Below are 21775 nucleotides of genomic sequence, written 5' to 3' on the forward strand. Positions count from 1 at the left end.
TATTCTGCAATTCGATGATGAATCCGGCTTCCTCCAATCATTGCGTGCCCCACAAGCTGGACACCAATGGGGCATGCAATAATTGGAGGAAGCCAGATTTGTCATTGATCTGCAAAATACAGAAGGAGATGTAGGCGGAGGATTGGTCGTCTGTTTACAGTAACGAAATGGAAAGTATTTTTTAAAAAAAAGCATGTTTGTAAAGTTTAATGAATTACAGTGCCCCTGTTTTTTTTTAGATGCTGGGCTTTAAGTGGTTAAACTTTACAATCACTTTAATATCTAATAGGAAAACCAAAATATATACTTTCTCTTGCACAAAGTTACCCTTGTTGTAAACTAAAGTACTAATTGTAAACCGGTCATTCTCACCTTCTTAGAAACAGATGGTTTCACTTTCTTAAAAGCCGCTTCAAAATGTTTTTGGCAGACCTTCATTTCTCCTAAAACAGCAGAAAAGAAACCAATCTTAATATTGGATTGTGTATTAACTTAGCTGTGCAGTTCCTTCTCAGCCTCTTGAACAATACAGAAGTTAAATACACAAAATAAAATATACTTCAACAAAATGAATCCCATATATTTGTATACAGCCTTTATAAGGTAGTGCGTGTCTATGTATGCATGTATATATATTTATGTGTGTGTATGTATGCATGTATATATATTTATGTGTGTGTATGTATGCATGTATATATATTTATGTGTGTGTTTTTTGTTTTATAAGAAAAATAAAACACAAATACAGTCAGTATACTAGTTCTTTCCTCCATCCATACTCTCTCCCATGCAGTATATATTAAAACAAAGACTATACATGTCCAGAATTAAATTTGTAATGTACAAACAGTCTCTGGCTCTATCTATAATGGTCTATGTTAATTATCTTCCTGCGCTAAAGACCAGTATCAGTGGTTCTAAAGCTAAAACTGTTGAGGTGAAACGGAAATGTAAATAATCACTCTAGAAAGTAAGTTTTATATATAAACAGATATTCTTTTATTTGATATTGTAAAAAAAATTAATTATTAAAAATTGATTAAAAATACTCTTTGGCTCTTAAAATGAATTTATATTAAAAGCCGATGTTATAAAATTTTATAAAGGAATATATAACCTTAGCAAAAACCCACTTGATGAAAATGAGATCAAAATTTTGAATAAAGGATTATCCTTCGCCCCCACACAAAGGCTAAATAAATTTAATACATATATCGATGTACATAAATACATAAGAAACATAACAGTAAAAAAATGGTTTCTAAAAACCTCCTTGGAGAGAGAAATCACTTCGAATCAGGATGCGGAAAAACATAATTTATGTAAGAACTTACCTGATAAATTCATTTCTTTCATATTAGCAAGAGTCCATGAGCTAGTGACGTATGGGATATACATTCCTACCAGGAGGGGCAAAGTTTCCCAAACCTCAAAATGCCTATAAATACACCCCTCACCACACCCACAATTCAGTTTAACGAATAGCCAAGAAGTGGGGTGATAAAAAAGTGCGAAAGCATATAAAATAAGGAATTGGAATAATAGTGCTTTATACAAAATCATAACCACCACAAAAAAAGGGCGGGCCTCATGGACTCTTGCTAATATGAAAGAAATGAATTTATCAGGTAAGTTCTTACATAAATTATGTTTTCTTTCATGTAATTAGCAAGAGTCCATGAGCTAGTGACGTATGGGATAATGACTACCCAAGATGTGGATCTTTCCACACAAGAGTCACTAGAGAGGGAGGGATAAAATAAAGACAGCCAATTCCTGCTGAAAATAATCCACACCCAAAATAAAGTTTAACGAAAAACATAAGCAGAAGATTTAAACTGAAACCACTGCCTGAAGTACTTTTCTACCAAAAACTGCTTCAGAAGAAGAAAATACATCAAAATGGTAGAATTTAGTAAAAGTATGCAAAGAGGACCAAGTTGCTGCTTTGCAGATCTGGTCAACCAAAGCTTCATTCCTAAACGCCCAGGAAGTAGAAACTGACCTAGTAGAATGAGCTGTAATTCTCTGAGGCGGAGTTTTACCCGACTCAACATAGGCAAGATGAATTAAAGATTTCAACCAAGATGCCAAAGAAATGGCAGAAGCTTTCTGGCCTTTTCTAGAACCGGAAAAGATAACAAATAGACTAGAAGTCTTACGGAAAGATTTCGTAGCTTCAACATAATATTTCAAAGCTCTAACAACATCCAAAGAATGCAACGATTTCTCCTTAGAATTCTTAGGATTAAGACATAATGAAGGAACCACAATTTCCCTACTAATGTTGTTGGAATTCACAACTTTAGGTAAAAATTCAAAAGAGGTTCGCAACACCGCCTTATCCTGATGAAAAATCAGAAAAGGAGACTCACAAGAAAGAGCAGATAATTCAGAAACTCTTCTGGCAGAAGAGATGGCCAAAAGGAACAAAACTTTCCAAGAAAGTAATTTAATGTCCAATGAATGCATAGGTTCAAACGGAGGAGCTTGAAGAGCTCCCAGAACCAAATTCAAACTCCAAGGAGGAGAAATTGACTTAATGACAGGTTTTATACGAACCAAAGCTTGTACAAAACAATGAATATCAGGAAGAATAGCAATCTTTCTGTGAAAAAGAACAGAAAGAGCAGAGATTTGTCCTTTCAAAGAACTTGCGGACAAACCCTTATCTAAACCATCCTGAAGAAACTGTAAAATTCTCGGTATTCTAAAAGAATGCCAAGAAAAATGATGAGAAAGACACCAAGAAATATAAGTCTTCCAGACTCTATAATATATCTCTCGAGATACAGATTTACGAGCCTGTAACATAGTATTAATCACAGAGTCAGAGAAACCTCTTTGACCAAGAATCAAGCGTTCAATCTCCATACCTTTAAATTTAAGGATTTCAGATCCTGATGGAAAAAAGGACCTTGTGACAGAAGGTCTGGTCTTAACGGAAGAGTCCACGGTTGGCAAGAGGCCATCCGGACAAGATCCGCATACCAAAACCTGTGAGGCCATGCCGGAGCTACCAGCAGAACAAACGAGCATTCCTTCAGAATCTTGGAGATTACTCTTGGAAGAAGAACTAGAGGCGGAAAGATATAGGCAGGATGATACTTCCAAGGAAGTGATAATGCATCCACTGCCTCCGCCTGAGGATCCCGGGATCTGGACAGATACCTGGGAAGTTTCTTGTTTAGATGGGACGCCATCAGATCTATTTCTGGAAGTTCCCACATTTGAACAATCTGAAGAAATACCTCTGGGTGAAGAGACCATTCGCCCGGATGCAACGTTTGGCGACTGAGATAATCCGCTTCCCAATTGTCTATACCTGGGATATGGACCGCAGAGATTAGACAGGAGCTGGATTCCGCCCAAACCAAAATTCGAGATACTTCTTTCATAGCCAGAGGACTGTGAGTCCCTCCTTGATGATTGATGTATGCCACAGTTGTGACATTGTCTGTCTGAAAACAAATGAACGATTCTCTCTTCAGAAGAGGCCAAAACTGAAGAGCTCTGAAAATTGCACGGAGTTCCAAAATATTGATCGGTAATCTCACCTCCTGAGATTCCCAAACTCCTTGTGCCGTCAGAGATCCCCACACAGCTCCCCAACCCGTGAGACTTGCATCTGTTGAAATTACAGTCCAGGTCGGAAGCACAAAAAGAAGCCCCCTGAATTAAACGATGGTGATCTGTCCACCATGTTAGAGAGTGTCGAACAATCGGTTTTAAAGATATTGTTTGAGATATCTTCGTGTAATCCTTGCACCATTGCTTCAGCATACAGAGCTGAAGAGGTCGCATGTGAAAACGAGCAAAGGGGATCGCGTCCGATGCAGCAGTCATAAGACCTAGAATTTCCATGCATAAGGCTACCGAAGGGAATGATTGTGACTGAAGGTTTCGACAAGCTGCAATCAATTTTAGACGTCTCTTGTCTGTTAAAGACAGAGTCATGGACACTGAATCCATCTGGAAACCCAGAAAGGTTACCCTTGTCTGAGGAATCAAAGAACTTTTTGGTAAATTGATCCTCCAACCATGATCTTGAAGAAACAACACAAGTCGATTCATATGAGATTCTGCTAAATGTAAAGACTGAGCAAGTACCAAGATATCGTCCAAATAAGGAAATACCACAATACCCTGTTCTCTGATTACAGACAGAAGGGCACCGAGAACCTTTGTAAAAATTCTTGGAGCTGTAGCTAGGCCAAACGGTAGAGCCACAAACTGGTAATGCTTGTCCAGAAAAGAGAATCTCAGGAACTGATAATGATCTGGATGAATCGGAATATGCAGATATGCATCCTGTAAATCTATTGTGGACATATAATTCCCTTGCTGAACAAAAGGCAAGATAGTCCTTACAGTTACCATTTTGAACGTTCGTATCCTTACATAACGATTCAATATTTTTAGATCCAGAACTGGTCTGAAGGAATTCTCCTTCTTTGGTACAATGAAGAGATTTGAATAAAACCCCATCCCCTGTTCCTGAACTGGAACTGGCATAATTACTCCAGTCAACTCTAGATCTGAAACACATTTCAGAAATGCTTGAGCTTTTACTGGATTTACTGGGACACGGGAAAGAAAAAATCTCTTTGCAGGAGGTCTCATCTTGAAACCAATTCTGTACCCTTCTGAAACAATGTTCTGAATCCAAAGATTGTGAACAGAATTGATCCAAATTTCCTTGAAAAAACGTAACCTGCCCCCTACCAGCTGAACTGGAATGAGGGCCGCACCTTCATTTGGACTTAGAAGCAGGCTTTGCCTTTCTAGCTGGCTTGGATTTATTCCAGACTGGAGATGGTTTCCAAACTGAAACTGCTCCTGAGGATGAAGGATCAGGCTTTTGTTCTTTGTTGAAACGAAAGGAACGAAAACGATTATTAGCCCTGCTTTTACCTTTAGATTTTTTATCCTGTGGTAAAAAAGTTCCTTTCCCACCAGTAACAGTTGAAATGATGGAATCCAACTGAGAACCAAATAATTTGTTACCCTGGAAAGAAATAGAAAGTAAAGTTGATTTAGAAGCCATATCAGCATTCCAAGTTTTAAGCCATAAAGCTCTTCTAGCTAAAATAGCTAGAGACATAAACCTAACATCAACTCTGATAATATCAAAAATGGCATCACAGATAAAATTATTAGCATGCTGAAGAAGAATAATAATGTCATGAGAATCACGATGTGTTACTTGTTGCGCTAAAGTTTCCAACCAAAAAGTTGAAGCTGCAGCAACATCAGCCAAAGATATAGCAGGTCTAAGAAGATTACCTGAACACAGATAAGCTTTTCTTAGAAAGGACTCAATTTTCCTATCTAGAGGATCCTTAAACGAAGTACCATCTGACGTAGGAATAGTAGTACGTTTAGCAAGGGTAGAAATAGCCCCATCAACTTTAGGGATTTTGTCCCAAAATTCTAATCTGTCAGACGGCACAGGATATAAATGCTTAAAACGTTTAGAAGGAGTAAATGAATTACCCAATTTATCCCATTCTTTGGAAATTACTGCAGAAATAGCATTAGGAACAGGAAAAACTTCTGGAATAACAACAGGAGCTTTAAATACCTTATCCAAACGTTTAGAATTGGTATCAAGAGGACCAGAATCCTCTATTTCTAAAGCAATTAGAACTTCTTTAAGTAAAGAACGAATAAATTCCATTTTAAATAAATATAAAGATTTATCAGCATCAACCTCAGAGACAGAATCCTCTGAACCAGAGGAGTCATCAGAATCAGAATGATGATGTTCATTTAAAAATTCATCTGTAGGGAGAGAAGTTTTAAAAGATTTTTTACGTTTACTAGAAGGAGAAATAACAGACATAGCCTTCTTTATGGATTCAGAAACAAAATCTCTTATATTATCAGGAACATTCTGCACCTTAGATGTTGAGGGAACTGCAACAGGCAATGGTACTTTACTAAAGGAAATATTATCTGCTTTAACAAGTTTGTCATGACAATCAATACAAACAACAGCTGGAGAAATAGCTACCAAAAGTTTACAGCAGATACACTTAGCTTTGGTAGATTCAGCACTTGACAGCGATTTTCCTGTAGTATCTTCTGACTCAGATGCAACGTGAGACATCTTGCAATATGTAAGAGAAAAAACAACATATATATAAAGCAAAATTGATCAAATTCCTTAAATGACAGTTTCAGGAATGGGAAAAAATGCCAAAGAACAAGCTTCTAGCAACCAGAAGCAATAAATAATGAGACTTAAATAATGTGGAGACAAAAGCGACGCCCATATTTTTTCGCGCCAAATAAGACGCCCACATTATTTGGCGCCTAAATGCTTTTTGGCGCCAAAAATGACGCCACATCAGGAACGCCGACATTTTTGGCGCGAAATAACGTCAAAAAATGACGCAACTGCCGGCGACACGTATGACGCCGGAAACGGAAATAGAATTTTTGCGCCAAAAAAGTCCGCGCCAAGAATGACGCAATAAAATGAAGCATTTTCAGCCCCCGCGAGCCTAACAGCCCACAGGGAAGAGTCAAATTTTTGAAGGTAAGAAAAAAAGAATAAATCAAAATGCATTATCCCAAATATGAAACTGACTGTCTGAAAATAAGGAAAGTTGAACATTCTGAGTCAAGGCAAATAAATGTTTGTATACATATATTTAGAACTTTATAAACAAAGTGCCCAACCATAGCTTGGAGTGTCACAGAAAATAAGACTTACTTACCCCAGGACACTCATCTACATATAGCAGATAGCCAAACCAGTACTGAAACGAGAATCAGCAGAGGTAATGGTATATATAAGAGTATATCGTCGATCTGAAAAGGGAGGTAAGAGATGAATCTCTACGACCGATAACAGAGAACCTATGAAATAGACCCCGTAGAAGGAGATCACTGTATTCAAATAGGCAATACTCTCCTCACATCCCTCTGACATTCACTGCACGCTGAGAGGAAAACCGGGCTCCAACTTGCTGCGGAGCGCATATCAACGTAGAATCTAGCACAAACTTACTTCACCACCTCCATCGGAGGCAAAGTTTGTAAAACTGAATTGTGGGTGTGGTGAGGGGTGTATTTATAGGCATTTTGAGGTTTGGGAAACTTTGCCCCTCCTGGTAGGAATGTATATCCCATACGTCACTAGCTCATGGACTCTTGCTAATTACATGAAAGAAAAGATAGTTTTGTACACACTAATTTAAAACAAAAATCTACATTTTACCCAAAACATATCAAAGGGGGAGAAATAGAAACTTTTGAAAAAATGGTCTTAGATGATATTAAAAGTTTAGACGAAAACAAACTAAATAAGACACGCTCAAACATTGATAAAAAACAATATGAAGCTATAAAAAGACTAGAAAATAACAAAAATATTATAGTCAAACCGGCAGATAAAGGAGGGGGTATAGTGATTTTAGATAAAGAAAAATACACAGATATGGCATATACTTTACTGAACGATATTAAGACATACAAAACCCTAAACAGAGATCCCACCCCTATTTACAAAAAAGAACTAGAGGTACTTCTTTTAAGAGCTAATGAATCAGGCATTCTGAATGATAAGGAATATGCCTTTCTGTCTATAAAGTTTATAAAAATTCCACTTTTCTATTGTCTACCCAAGATACACAAATGTCTCATTTCTCCTCCAGGCCGCCCAATAATATCAGGGATAGGCTCACTTACGGCCAACTTATCGCAATATGTAGATCAATACCTACAAAAATATGTAGTAAGCCTCCCCTCATATTTAAAAGACTCTACAGAAGTTTTGACTACACTACAAAATTTAGAATGGGAAAGCGATTATATTCTGGCCACATGCGATGTGTCGGCACTTTACACATGTATAGAACATCATAAAGGTTTAGAAGCAGTTGAATTTTATCTAAACAAAGATCACTCTCTACCCAAAGAGCAAAAAGAATTCATTATAGAGAGTATCAAATTTATCCTTAACCACAACTTTTTTGTTTTTGAGGATAAATTTTTCGTCCAGCAATGTGGTACAGCAATGGGAACCAGGTTTGCTCCCAGCTATGCCAATCTGTTTATGGGTCTCTGGGAACATATTTTTCTAGACTCCATAGATCTGGGAGCAAACCTGGTTCTTTACAAAAGGTATATAGATGATATTCTGATAGTGTGGAAAGGGAATATAGAAGATCTAGACTGGTTTATATCTCGCATGAATAACAATATAAATAATTTAAAATTCACTTATACTAGTAGCCACTCAAACATCCAATTTCTAGATTTAGATATCAGAATAGTGGAAAATAAAATCTTTACTAAGACCTATTTTAAACCCGTTGACACAAATAATTATATACATGCGACCAGTTGTCATCTAGAAAGATGGAAGGATAATATTCCATAAAGTCAATTTACTAGGATTCGTAAAAACTGCAATAACGAGGAAGATTATCTACAAGAGTCAGACATTTTAAGAAATAGGTTTGAAGAGAGGGGATACAAAAAAGAAAAAATAGAAGCAGATATGCTAATGTGTAAGAATAAACCAAGAGAACAACTGCTCAATACACATAAACAAGATAGGCTGCAGAATGGAGAAATGTTTCTCCCCTTTATAACACAGTACAATTGCAATAAAGGGACCATAGAAAGAATAATGAAGAAGCACTGGCCCATCCTGAAAAAAGATGCAGTTTTGGGTTCATCTCTACCCGAATATCTGAAAATAATATATAGAAAATCTAGAAATCTAAAGAATATGTTAGTACCAACAGACCTAAAAAAGAAATCGAATATGAAAAACCAAAAAGACCTATGGGGAAGGGATGTGCAAGGATTTTTTCCATGCTGTACTTGCAAGGCCTGTAAATATGCCACAAAAAGAAAGTCCATTAGATCCACAACAACTGGTAAGGAATTTCACATAAAAGGGACCTATAGATGTACGGACAAACATATTATATATCTACTAGAATGTAGCTGTGGGGCCCAATATGTGGGCGAGTCGGATAGAGTAGCTCGGGATCGTATTAGGGAACACATCTCATCCATTGAACACATGAATGATGATAGAAATAGAGAACTCCCAGTACCAAAACATTTTTAAAAATGCAATAATGGTAATCTGAAACATTTTAGCTACACTATTATAGACAAACTCAGAAAAAATTGGAGAGGAGGGAATCCAACTCATGCCCTCCTAAGATTAGAGGCCAAATGGATCTTTGATCTAGACACCCTAACCCCCAAAAGCATGAATTTGGAGTTCAATCTAGGGAGTTTAATGCAGGAATAATGTATTTATATATTTATCTTTATATATAGCAAATAAGACATATGTTGAACTTTTAGTCCTCTGATGGACGTCTAGGGATTTAATATGTTCCACACTAACTGTCAATTGAAGATAATATATAATACATTTTAGTATATTAAGACTATAAATTTTAAATTACACGTTTTTAGTATATATATAGGCTCAATAAACCTATTTTTTAATGATACCCATAAATATATACATATAATAATACCCTCTCTATAAACTATTATGCAAAACCATCCTCTATATATATATCAATACCATAGCAGACTGTAATGGACATATTATATTTTCATTCAAGTACCCTGCAATATATTTTTTCTATATTTTTTCTGTTTTTCTTTCATCATTATTTAGTATGTAAAAAAAGTTTTTTTTAAAGTTTTTAGCCTTACGTGCAAAGCCAAAATGATCTTCGGCTTGCAAGCAATATCGCTCTCAAAACAGCGCAACCCCTAAGGCAAAAAGAAAACTCTTTTCTATGTTCTTTCCCCCACTCGTAAAATATAGCGCACATATCTGTGTAAACAAATGTATACATATTTTTACACTCAGCTTGTCAAATGTTTGTTTTTGTGTGTTATACCATATATGATATATGGAAATCAACTATGGACGAAATCTGCCACTTTCCTACTTATGCATAAAGTCAACAATAAGCAAAGTAAGGAGGTGCTTACACGTTTTAGGATACAAGCTCTGCTATAAAAAGAGCAACACGGACAATGAGCAAATCAGAAGTTTGAGAAAGGTCCACGACCGAAACGCGTTACTTCTTTTGGCAATATTGAGCCACCGTAGTCTGTGACGTCAGACTACCACCATCAGCCGACTAGTAAGGAAAAGACCGGACGAGAATTACCCTGCCTCCAGACGCGAGATAAAGCGTCACATCTACGTTATATCAGGCCTGTATGCTGTTCAAAAAACTTAATGGTAACCTGGTTTTATCATTAAGGAAAAGAAACAGATAAGACATTACATCTACAAACCATCAGATGCTTCCTTCGGCATAAGCATTTTAAAGGTAACCTGGTTTTACCACTACACCGGAAAAATTCCTAATTTTAAACCAAGATTGGATAACTTAACGAACTATAATCTGATCATACAAGGTACCCTCACTATAAAGAGACGGCACTAAAATTTTCATCTGCAAAACATTTTCATATGCCAAAATCTTTACCTGTGCACAGAAAAGAACTTTTTATAAACTTTGTTCTATTTTCAGTTCAATCTAAATCATGTTCTGACTTTTATATGGTTATTTTCATATTTTCATATATGTTTATTTTCATATACTAAGGCTTGCTAACATTCCCTAAAGCCTATTACAGTTTGCTTCTTTGTACAAGTGCAGAAAACTGCCTATCTTATGCAATAAGGTGTTTTCTTACCCATATCCTTTTTAATCCCTATTTAGCTTACACATTTTAACCCCATACCATCATTTATTAACCCCATATTTTCGTCGACTAACATTTCATGTTTCTCCAATCCACTGTGTAAACTAACTATATCTGTTGTGTATACTAACTATATCTGTTGTGTATATTAACTATATTAACTATATTTGCTGTGTATACTAACTATATCTGTTGTGTATACTAACTATATCTGTTGTGTATATTAACTATATTAACTATATTTGCTGTGTATACTAACTATATCTGTTGTGTATATTAACTATATTAACTATATTTGCTGTGTATACTAACTATATCTGTTGTGTATACTAACTATATCTACTGTTTATCTTTTTGCCTCTGTCATTTTTTGCTGAAAATAAGATAAAATTTTATAACATCGGCTTTTAATATAAATTCATTTTAAGAGCCAAAGAGTATTTTTAATCAATTTTTAATAATTAATTTTTTTTACAATATCAAATAAAAGAATATCTGTTTATATATAAAACTTACTTTCTAGAGTGATTATTTACATTTCCGTTTCACCTCAACAGTTTTAGAACCACTGATACTGGTCTTTAGCGCAGGAAGATAATTAACATAGACTTTCACTTATCAATATCATCTGGGGATTTTTGATATCAACCTGTGTACTTTGAGGTGATCTTTTCAGCGCTCTCTCTCTCTCTCTCTCTCTCTCTCTCTCTCTCTCTCTCTATCTATCTATCTATCTATCTATCTATCTATCTATCTATCTATCTATCTATCTATCTATCTATCTATCTATAATGGTACAATGTGATGTGTGTTAGACATTGCAAAAATTGTAATCTAATTTGCTTCATTCTTTAGGTATCCTTAGTTGAAGAAATAGCAATGCACACGGGAGAGCCAATCACATGAGGCAGCTACTGAGCCTATTTAGATGCTTTAAAACAAAGGGTATCAAGAGAATGAAGCAAATGAGTCCCCTATTTGGCCCTGTAAAGCAAATAAGAGAAATATACTCTAAAGGCTTTTCACATGGTTTTGTCACTGGATTGCAAAGCAATGCAAACAATACTGATTTTAAAACTGTATTTTACATGCAGCTCTTTGTAATATTAAACTGTGTTTAAACGCAGCATTTTAATAAATGTTTTTACAAAAACATAAGTAACTTTCTATGAGAAGTAATGATGGGGAACCTGCATTGGGTAAGGTTTATACAGGATTTAGATAAATATTTTAAAGGGATATGAAACAGTGCTCCTTTAGTAAAAATAAATATATTAAATAAAGTTAAACATAAAAGATTGTGTTAAAAAACAGGAAACATATTACTTGTTTTCTTGCTAAATCATCACTTAGAAATTTTCAGTGTAGTCATTGCCTAAAGCTAGATGAGGGAGCAGACATTGTAGAACTTAGAGCCCTTTTGCAGCAAAAAATAATGTGACCACAGAACCCAACACGGAAAAAAACACTGACTGCAGCTAGCAGATTGGCGTCTCCTAGCAACACTTCAAAGGAAAACCTATTTCTTTGTCTTTCTGTAGAGACCCCCCCCCCACCCTCTTGTGGGATAGTGACAGGAAGTGATAGAACCTGCACAAATTAATTAAAAAAAGAAAGAAAGGTGTTCTTCTGAGCCCCACTATAGCTACTTACCCAGAAAGACTCTGGTTTCAGTTTGGCCTCTGAAGAAAAGTGACTTCCGGTGGGCGGAGCAACTTGATGGTGGCACTGAGAGAGCCTTGATGGACACTACAGCACCAAAGGCCTCCCACATTGTGCAGGGATTACCAGCATCACCCTAGTCCCCGAGATGCACAGGACAGTGAAGGCGCAAAGACACCCGGCGCCATATTGTTGGGCCTACGCAGCCAGCCGCCAGATCGTACCAGCCTTTCTATATGGCAAGGGACCCATTGCGGCCCACATACAGCTCCCTCCAAGCGGCAGATGCTGCCGAGGTGGACTCTGAAGACTCTGGCCTCTCATTTAGAGCCTCTGGAGGACGGGTGAGACTGCACGTGGTGCAGAAAATCGTACACACACCAAATATACCCCACAGCACAGCGACCCTTGCCCCACACAACTAATAGCAGCGACAAAAAGTGCCCAGAATATACTGGAGGGCAGTGGAGAGGTGGGAATGGGCCTCCTGAGTGATTCCCTACTATGAGGTGGACACATTTAAAAGCAAAAAAGGTCTCCTTTTATTTTGCTGTTTGCAGCTCACTCTAGTCAACTTCTAGTGACCATGAAATAGCATAGACCACCAGCTACTATGTCTGTCGCAATCGTGAAATCCTTGCTTGCGCATATACCTCTGCAATATACCGCTGCAGCTGCCCCCCAGTGGGTACCCCCCTTAGAGGGACTGCTTGTTCAACCGTTCTAGTGCCATTCCCATCTATCACTCAGATTCTGCCTGGTGCCACAACAAAACCTGCCTGGCTATTTCTACACAGTTACCCTAACACCTTTTGCTAGTAGACCCTTGACTACTGAGCCACGAGTCTAGGAGACGCTACTATTACTCCCTATGAAAGTCGATAAATACTTCAAGGTCTCTACATCACAGGCTATACCTATCATGTCTGGTAAAAAAAAAAACATCAGACAGGAAACAGAAGCTTGTCGCAGAAATACATGCAGACCCATCTGCTCCTCCTGAAAGAGATCCTGGCCAAGAATCATCACAAGCTCTATTACAAGAGTTGAAAGCTTTTTTCGTGCCCAAAATGGAAACGCTACAGGCAGGCATGGACACTCTTACTACTGAAATTAGACAATAATCTACACGGCTACAACAGGCAGAGCAAAGAATTTCTGATGTGGAAGACACACAACAATTGTCTGCTATCACCATGCAAAGGCTAGAACGTCAAAACTCAGCACTGCAGGAAAAACTTGACGATCTCGAAAACCACCCTCGCCGCAATAACCTAAGGATAGTGGGAGTTGCAGAGACGATCAAAAACAAAGACCTGCTTGAATTCACAGTGTATATTCTACCTAAACTCTTACAACTGAACCAAGGCACACTGCCACTCAACGTGGAGAGAGCACACAGAATAGGCTCAAAAACACTCCCAGCCAGAACTAATCAGTGGACCAGGCAAGTCATCTTCAAACTACTTCGATACCAGGAGAAAATGGCGGTGTTGAAAGCACACAGATCCAAACCAGACTTAATCTATAAAGGCAACAATTTACTTATTTTCCAGGACTTTTCAGCAGAGGTTGCTAGACGAAGAAAGGAATTTGCTATACCCCTCTGTTCTAAACTGCACACCATGGGAAGCCAGGCCTCACTTCTCTACCCTGCCAAGATGAGGTTGATGACACCCAGGGGTCCTAAGTTCTTCCTTAACTTGTAGCTACTGCAAATGTTTCTAGACTCTGAAACCCAGAATGGAGAGAGCTCAAGAACGACACAAGCACTTAGGCTCCTTCACACTTTGCTCAGCCCACCCTGCAGGCAGCAACCTGCATGGACTAAAGACACTCTTATGGACTGATTATGTGTTTTCTTGTCTTACCATTATTGCCTTACTGTTGCTTAAATTTGTACCACCCACATCCTTTTTGATATCCCCCTACCTAACTCATAAAGCATATCCTAGCCCACTACATAAAGGTGAAACCGATTTACCCCTGCCCCCGCTGAACACCTTGTATCAATAAACTCATACTTTTGTCTTTTTCTATCACCAGGTTACGAGAGGAGCACCCGGATGCCGCCCAGACTGATGACATCCCCGTCCACTGCTAACATAAACTATGAGTTACTAAATCCACAGATACATTCCATAACCACCACCAAAATCTCATTCCCGCCCCCCACAATTGGCCATTGGCGAGTAGAATTTAAACAGCTGCAAGTAAAATATAGAGTGAATGTACTTTCACTATCAAAGCCTTGCAGCAGTGTTGAAGCGGTTAACATGTAGCACCGCCTTGAAGGAGGAGAGCTGCATCATCAGTCTGAAGTCAGAGAGAGGAAGCGCGGGTAACATGCCGGTAGGTAAATGGTTTTTGTTTTCTTTAAGGAAATCCATGATGATTAGAAATTGTGAGTGCCTAGGGCTGCACAAAACCTAAATATGCCATTGTTCAGGGTTCATTCAGTTAAAACGGAATGCTGTTTTATAATATGCTTATTCTTCCCCTCAGCATTGTACAACAGCAATCCGTACTAACAGAATGATTTACTGAGGGAGGGGCTCTCACTCATCTGCTCCATACCAACTGTAGCGATCTCCTCGGTGTGCTGCTAACGTAACCCCTTAACGACTGAGGACGTGCAGGGTACGTCCTCAGAAAAAAGGCAATTAATGCCTGAGAACGTACCCTGCACGTCCTCAGTGTGGAAAGCAGCTGGAAGCGATCCTGCTCGCTTCCAGCTGCTTTCCGGTTATTGCAGTGATGCCTCGATATGGAGGCATCCTGCAATAACCTTTTTAAGTCATCCGGTGCAGAGAGAGCCACTCTGTGGCCCTCTCTGCACCGGAGATCGGTGGCTCCCTGCGTTGGTGGGTGGGAGCCGGACCGGGAGGCGGGTGGCGGCCATCGATGGCCCTGTTGATGTGAAGAGGGGCGGGATCGTGGGCGGGGGTGGCTGGGGGCGTGCACGGGAGGGTGGGGGCGGGCGCGTGCACGGGGAGGGAGCGGGTGGGAACCGCTACACTACAGAAAATGTGGAAATAAAAAATATAAAAAAATGGCAAAATAAAACGATCAGCAAGGTGGTGGGGGTTTGTCTGTGTGGGGGGGGAAGCTACACTACAGAAAAAAACAAACAAACAAAAAAAAAGCACTTTTTATTGTAAACTGGGTACTGGCAGACAGCTGCCAGTACCCAAGATGGCCCCCAATAAGGCAGAGGGGAGGGTTAGAGAGCGGTTTTGGGGGGGATCCTACACAGTAGCATATGTAAATATGCTAAAAAAAAAATTTCATTTTTTTTTAAAACCCTTTTATTTTAGTACTGGCAGACTTTCTGCCAGTACTTAAGATGGCGGGGACAATTGTGGGGTGGGGGAGGGAAGGGAGCTGTTTGGGAGGGATCAGGGGGTGGGATGTGTCAGATGGGAGGCTGATCTCTACACTAAAGCTAAAATTAACCCTGCAAGCTCACTACAAACTCCCTAATTAACCCTTTCACTGCTAGCCATAATACACGTGTGAGGCGCAACAGGATTTAGTGGCCTTCTAATTACCAGAAAGCAACGCCAAAGTCATATATGTCTGCTATTTCTGAACAAAGGGGATCCCAGACAAGCATTTACAACCATTTGTGCCATAATTGCACAAGCTGTTTGTAAATGATTTCAGTGAGAAACCTAAAATTGTGAAAAATTTTACGTTTTTTTTAATTTGATCGCATTTGGAGGTGAAATGGTGGCATGAAATATACCAAAATGTGCCTAGATCAATACTTGGGGTTGTCTACTACACTACACTAAAGCTAAAATTAACCCTACAAGCTCCCTAAAAGCTCCCTAATTAACCCCTTAACTGCTGGGCATGATACACTTGTGGTGCGCAGTGGCATTTAGCGGCCTTCTAATTACCAAAAAGCAAAGCCAAAGCCATATATGTGTGCTATTTCTGAACAAAGGGGATCCCAGAGAAGAATTTACAACCATTTATGCCATAATTGCACAAGTTGTTTGTAAATAATTTCAGTGAGAAATCGAAAGTTTGTGAAAAAATTTGTGAAAAAGTGAACGATTTTTTGTATTTGATCGCATTTGGCGGTGAAATGGTGGTATGAAATATACCAAAATTGGCCTAGATCAATACTTTGGGATGTCTACTAAAAAAAAATATATACATGTCAAGGGATATTCAGGGATTCCTGAAAGATATCAGTGTCCCAATGTAACTAGCGCTAATTTTGAAAAAAAGTGGTTTGGAAATAGCAAAGTGCTACTTGTATTTATGGCCCTATAACTTACAAAAAAAGCAAAGAACATGTAAACATTGGGTATTTCTAAACTCAGGACAAAATTTAGAAACTATTTAGCATGGGTGTTTTTTGGTGGTTTTAGATATGTAACAGATTTTGGGGGTCAAAGTTAGAAAAAGTGTGTTTTTTTCCATTTTTCCTCATATTTTATCATTTTTTTTATAGTAAATTATAAGATATGATGAAAATAATGGTATCTTTAGAAAGTCCATTTAATGGCGAGTATATAATATGTGGGGGTACAGTAAATGAGTAAGAAGAAAATTACAGCTAAACACAAACACCGCAAAAATGTAAAAAACAGAATTTATGTTTACCTGATAAATTACTTTCTCCAACGGTGTGTCCGGTCCACGGCGTCATCCTTACTTGTGGGATATTCTCTTCCCCAACAGGAAATGGCAAAGAGCCCAGCAAAGCTGGTCACATGATCCCTCCTAGGCTCCGCCTTCCCCAGTCATTCGACCGACGTAAAGGAGGAATATTTGCATAGGAGAAATCATATGATACCGTGGTGACTGTAGTTAAAGAAAATAAATTATCAGACCTGATTAAAAAACCAGGGCGGGCCGTGGACCGGACACACCGTTGGAGAAAGTAATTTATCAGGTAAACATAAATTCTGTTTTCTCCAACATAGGTGTGTCCGGTCCACGGCGTCATCCTTACTTGTGGGAACCAATACCAAAGCTTTAGGACACGGATGAAGGGAGGGAGCAAATCAGGTCACCTAAATGGAAGGCACCACGGCTTGCAAAACCTTTCTCCCAAAAATAGCCTCAGAAGAAGCAAAAGTATCAAACTTGTAAAATTTGGTAAAAGTGTGCAGTGAAGACCAAGTCGCTGCCTTACATATCTGATCAACAGAAGCCTCGTTCTTGAAGGCCCATGTGGAAGCCACAGCCCTAGTGGAATGAGCTGTGATTCTTTCAGGAGGCTGCCGTCCGGCAGTCTCATAAACCAATCTGATGATGCTTTTAATCCAAAAAGAGAGAGAGGTAGAAGTTGCTTTTTGACCTCTCCTTTTACCAGAATAAACAACAAACAAGGAAGATGTTTGTCTAAAATCCTTTGTAGCATCTAAATAGAATTTTAGAGCGCGAACAACATCCAAATTGTGCAACAAACGTTCCTTCTTTGAAACTGGATTCGGACACAAAGAAGGCACGACTATCTCCTGGTTAATGTTTTTGTTAGAAACAACTTTCGGAAGAAAACCAGGTTTAGTACGTAAAACCACCTTATCTGCATGGAACACCAGATAAGGAGGAGAACACTGCAGAGCAGATAATTCTGAAACTCTTCTAGCAGAAGAAATTGCAACCAAAAACAAAACTTTCCAAGATAATAACTTAATATCAACGGAATGTAAGGGTTCAAACGGAACCCCCTGAAGAACTGAAAGAACTAAATTGAGACTCCAGGGAGGAGTCAAAGGTTTGTAAACAGGCTTGATTCTAACCAGAGCCTGAACAAAGGCTTGAACATCTGGCACAACTGCCAGCTTTTTGTGAAGTAACACAGACAAGGCAGAAATCTGTCCCTTCAAGGAACTTGCAGATAATCCTTTCTCCAATCCTTCTTGAAGAAAGGATAGAATCTTAGGAATTTTTACCTTGTCCCAAGGAAATCCTTTAGATTCACACCAACAGATATATTTTTTCCATATTTTGTGGTAAATTTTTCTAGTTACAGGCTTTCTGGCCTGAACAAGAGTATCAATAACAGAATCTGAGAACCCTCGCTTTGATAAGATCAAGCGTTCAATCTCCAAGCAGTCAGTTGGAGTGAGACCAGATTCGGATGTTCGAACGGACCTTGAACAAGAAGGTCTCGTCTCAAAGGTAGCTTCCATGGTGGAGCCGATGACATATTCACCAGGTCTGCATACCAAGTCCTGCGTGGCCACGCAGGAGCTATCAAGATCACCGATGCCCTCTCCTGATTGATCCTGGCTACCAGCCTGGGGATGAGAGGAAACGGCGGGAATACATAAGCTAGTTTGAAGGTCCAAGGTGCTACTAGTGCATCTACTAGAGTCGCCTTGGGATCCCTGGATCTGGACCCGTAGCAAGGAACCTTGAAGTTCTGACGAGAGGCCATCAGATCCATGTCTGGAATGCCCCACAGTTGAGTAATGTGGGCAAAGATTTCCGGATGGAGTTCCCACTCCCCCGGATGTAATGTCTGACGACTCAGAAAATCCGCTTCCCAATTTTCCACTCCTGGGATGTGGATTGCAGACAAGTGGCAGGAGTGAGTCTCCGCCCATTGAATGATTTTGGTCACTTCTTCCATCGCCAGGGAACTCCTTGTTCCCCCCTGATGGTTGATGTACGCAACAGTCGTCATGTTGTCTGATTGAAACCGTATGAACTTGGCCTTTGCTAGCTGAGGCCAAGCCTTGAGAGCATTGAGTATCGCTCTCAGTTCCAGAATATTTATCGGTAGAAGAGATTCTTCCCGAGACCAAAGACCCTGAGCTTTCAGGGGTCCCCAGACCGCGCCCCAGCCCATCAGACTGGCGTCGGTCGTGACAATGACCCACTCTGGTCTGCGGAAGCTCATCCCCTGTGACAGGTTGTCCAGGGACAGCCACCAACGGAGTGAATCTCTGGTCCTCTGATTTACTTGTATCGTCGGAGACAAGTCTGTATAGTCCCCATTCCACTGACTGAGCATGCACAGTTGTAATGGTCTTAGATGAATGCGCGCAAAAGGAACTATGTCCATTGCCGCTACCATCAAACCTATTACTTCCATGCACTGCGCTATGGAAGGAAGAGGAACGGAATGAAGTATTTGACAAGAGTTTAGAAGTTTTGTTTTTCTGGCCTCTGTCAGAAAAATCCTCATTTCTAAGGAGTCTATTATTGTTCCCAAGAAGGGAACCCTCGTTGACGGAGATAGAGAACTCTTTTCTACGTTCACTTTCCATCCGTGAGATCTGAGAAAGGCCAGGACAATGTCCGTGTGAGCCTTTGCTAGAGGAAGGGACGACGCTTGAATCAGAATGTCGTCCAAGTAAGGTACTACTGCAATGCCCCTTGGTCTTAGCACCGCTAGAAGGGACCCTAGTACCTTTGTGAAAATCCTTGGAGCAGTGGCTAATCCGAACGGAAGTGCCACGAACTGGTAATGCTTGTCCAGGAATGCGAACCTTAGGAACCGATGATGTTCCTTGTGGATAGGAATATGTAGATACGCATCCTTTAAATCCACCGTGGTCATGAATTGACCTTCCTGGATGGAAGGAAGAATTGTTCGAATGGTTTCCATTTTGAACGATGGAACCTTGAGAAACTTGTTTAGGATCTTGAGATCTAAGATTGGTCTGAACGTTCCCTCTTTTTTGGGAACTACGAACAGATTGGAGTAGAACCCCATCCCTTGTTCTCCTAATGGAACAGGATGAATCACTCCCATTTTTAACAGGTCTTCTACACAATGTAAGAATGCCTGTTTTTTTATGTGGTCTGAAGACAATTGAGACCTGTGGAACCTCCCCCTTGGGGGAAGCCCTTTGAATTCCAGAAGATAACCTTGGGAGACTATTTCTAGCGCCCAAGGATCCAGAACATCTCTTGCCCAAGCCTGAGCGAAGAGAGAGAGTCTGCCCCCCACCAGATCCGGTCCCGGATCGGGGGCCAACATCTCATGCTGTCTTGGTAGCAGTGGCAGGTTTCTTGGCCTGCTTTCCCTTGTTCCAGCCTTGCATTGGTCTCCAGGCTGGCTTGGCTTGAGAAGTATTACCCTCTTGCTTAGAGGACGTAGCACTTGGGGCTGGTCCGTTTCTACGAAAGGGACGAAAATTAGGTTTATTTTTGGCCTTGAAAGACCTATCCTGAGGAAGGGCGTGGCCCTTGCCCCCAGTGATATCAGAGATAATCTCTTTCAAGTCAGGGCCAAACAGCGTTTTCCCCTTGAAAGGAATGTTAAGCAATTTGTTCTTGGAAGACGCATCCGCTGACCAAGATTTTAACCAAAGCGCTCTGCGCGCCACAATAGCAAACCCAGAATTTTTCGCCGCTAACCTAGCCAATTGCAAAGTGGCGTCTAGGGTGAAAGAATTAGCCAATTTAAGAGCACGGATTCTGTCCATAATCTCCTCATAAGAAGGAGAATTACTAGTGATCGCCTTTTCTAGCTCATCGAACCAGAAACACGCGGCTGTAGTGACAGGGACAATGCATGAAATTGGTTGTAGAAGGTAACCTTGCTGAACAAACATCTTTTTAAGCAAACCTTCTAATTTTTTATCCATAGGATCTTTGAAAGCACAACTATCTTCTATGGGTATAGTGGTGCGTTTGTTTAGAGTAGAAACCGCCCCCTCGACCTTGGGGACTGTCTGCCATAAGTCCTTTCTGGGGTCGACCATAGGAAACAATTTTTTAAATATGGGGGGAGGGACGAAAGGTATACCGGGCCTTTCCCATTCTTTATTTACAATGTCCGCCACCCGCTTGGGTATAGGAAAAGCTTCGGGGGGCCCCGGGACCTCTAGGAACTTGTCCATTTTACATAGTTTCTCTGGGATGACCAAATTCTCACAATCATCCAGAGTGGATAACACCTCCTTAAGCAGAGCGCGGAGATGTTCCAACTTAAATTTAAATGTAATCACATCAGGTTCAGCTTGTTGAGAAATTTTCCCTGAATCTGAAATTTCTCCCTCAGACAAAACCTCCCTGGCCCCCTCAGACTGGTGTAGGGGCCCTTCAGAAACAATATCATCAGCGTCCTCATGCTCTTCAGTATTTTCTAAAACAGAGCAGTCGCGCTTTCGCTGATAAGTGGGCATTTTGGCTAAAATGTTTTTGATAGAATTATCCATTACAGCCGTTAATTGTTGCATAGTAAGGAGTATTGGCGCGCTAGATGTACTAGGGGCCTCTTGTGTGGGCAAGACTGGTGTAGACGAAGGAGGGGATGATGCAGTACCATGCTTACTCCCCTCACTTGAGGAATCATCTTGGGCATCATTTTCTCTAAATTTTGTGTCACATAAATCACATCTATTTAAATGAGAAGGGACCTTGGCTTCCCCACATTCAGAACACAGTCTATCTGGCAGTTCAGACATGTTAAACAGGC

General features: G+C 39.9%; 1 protein-coding gene across 2 annotated transcripts in view; it reads right to left on the reverse strand.

Annotated features, from left to right (window-relative positions):
• NVL (nuclear VCP like) overlaps window positions 1–21775 on the reverse strand; it is a 340971-nt gene that overhangs the window by 4470 nt on the left and 314726 nt on the right. For both annotated transcript variants that reach the window (XM_053712596.1, XM_053712597.1), the window contains one exon: window positions 373–443. In XM_053712596.1, coding sequence (XP_053568571.1) covers window positions 373–443 — 71 coding nt within the window. The remainder of the gene's footprint in view (window positions 1–372; window positions 444–21775) is intronic.

This window comes from Bombina bombina, chromosome 4 (assembly GCF_027579735.1).
Source record: "Bombina bombina isolate aBomBom1 chromosome 4, aBomBom1.pri, whole genome shotgun sequence".
Lineage (NCBI taxonomy): Eukaryota > Metazoa > Chordata > Amphibia > Anura > Bombinatoridae > Bombina > Bombina bombina.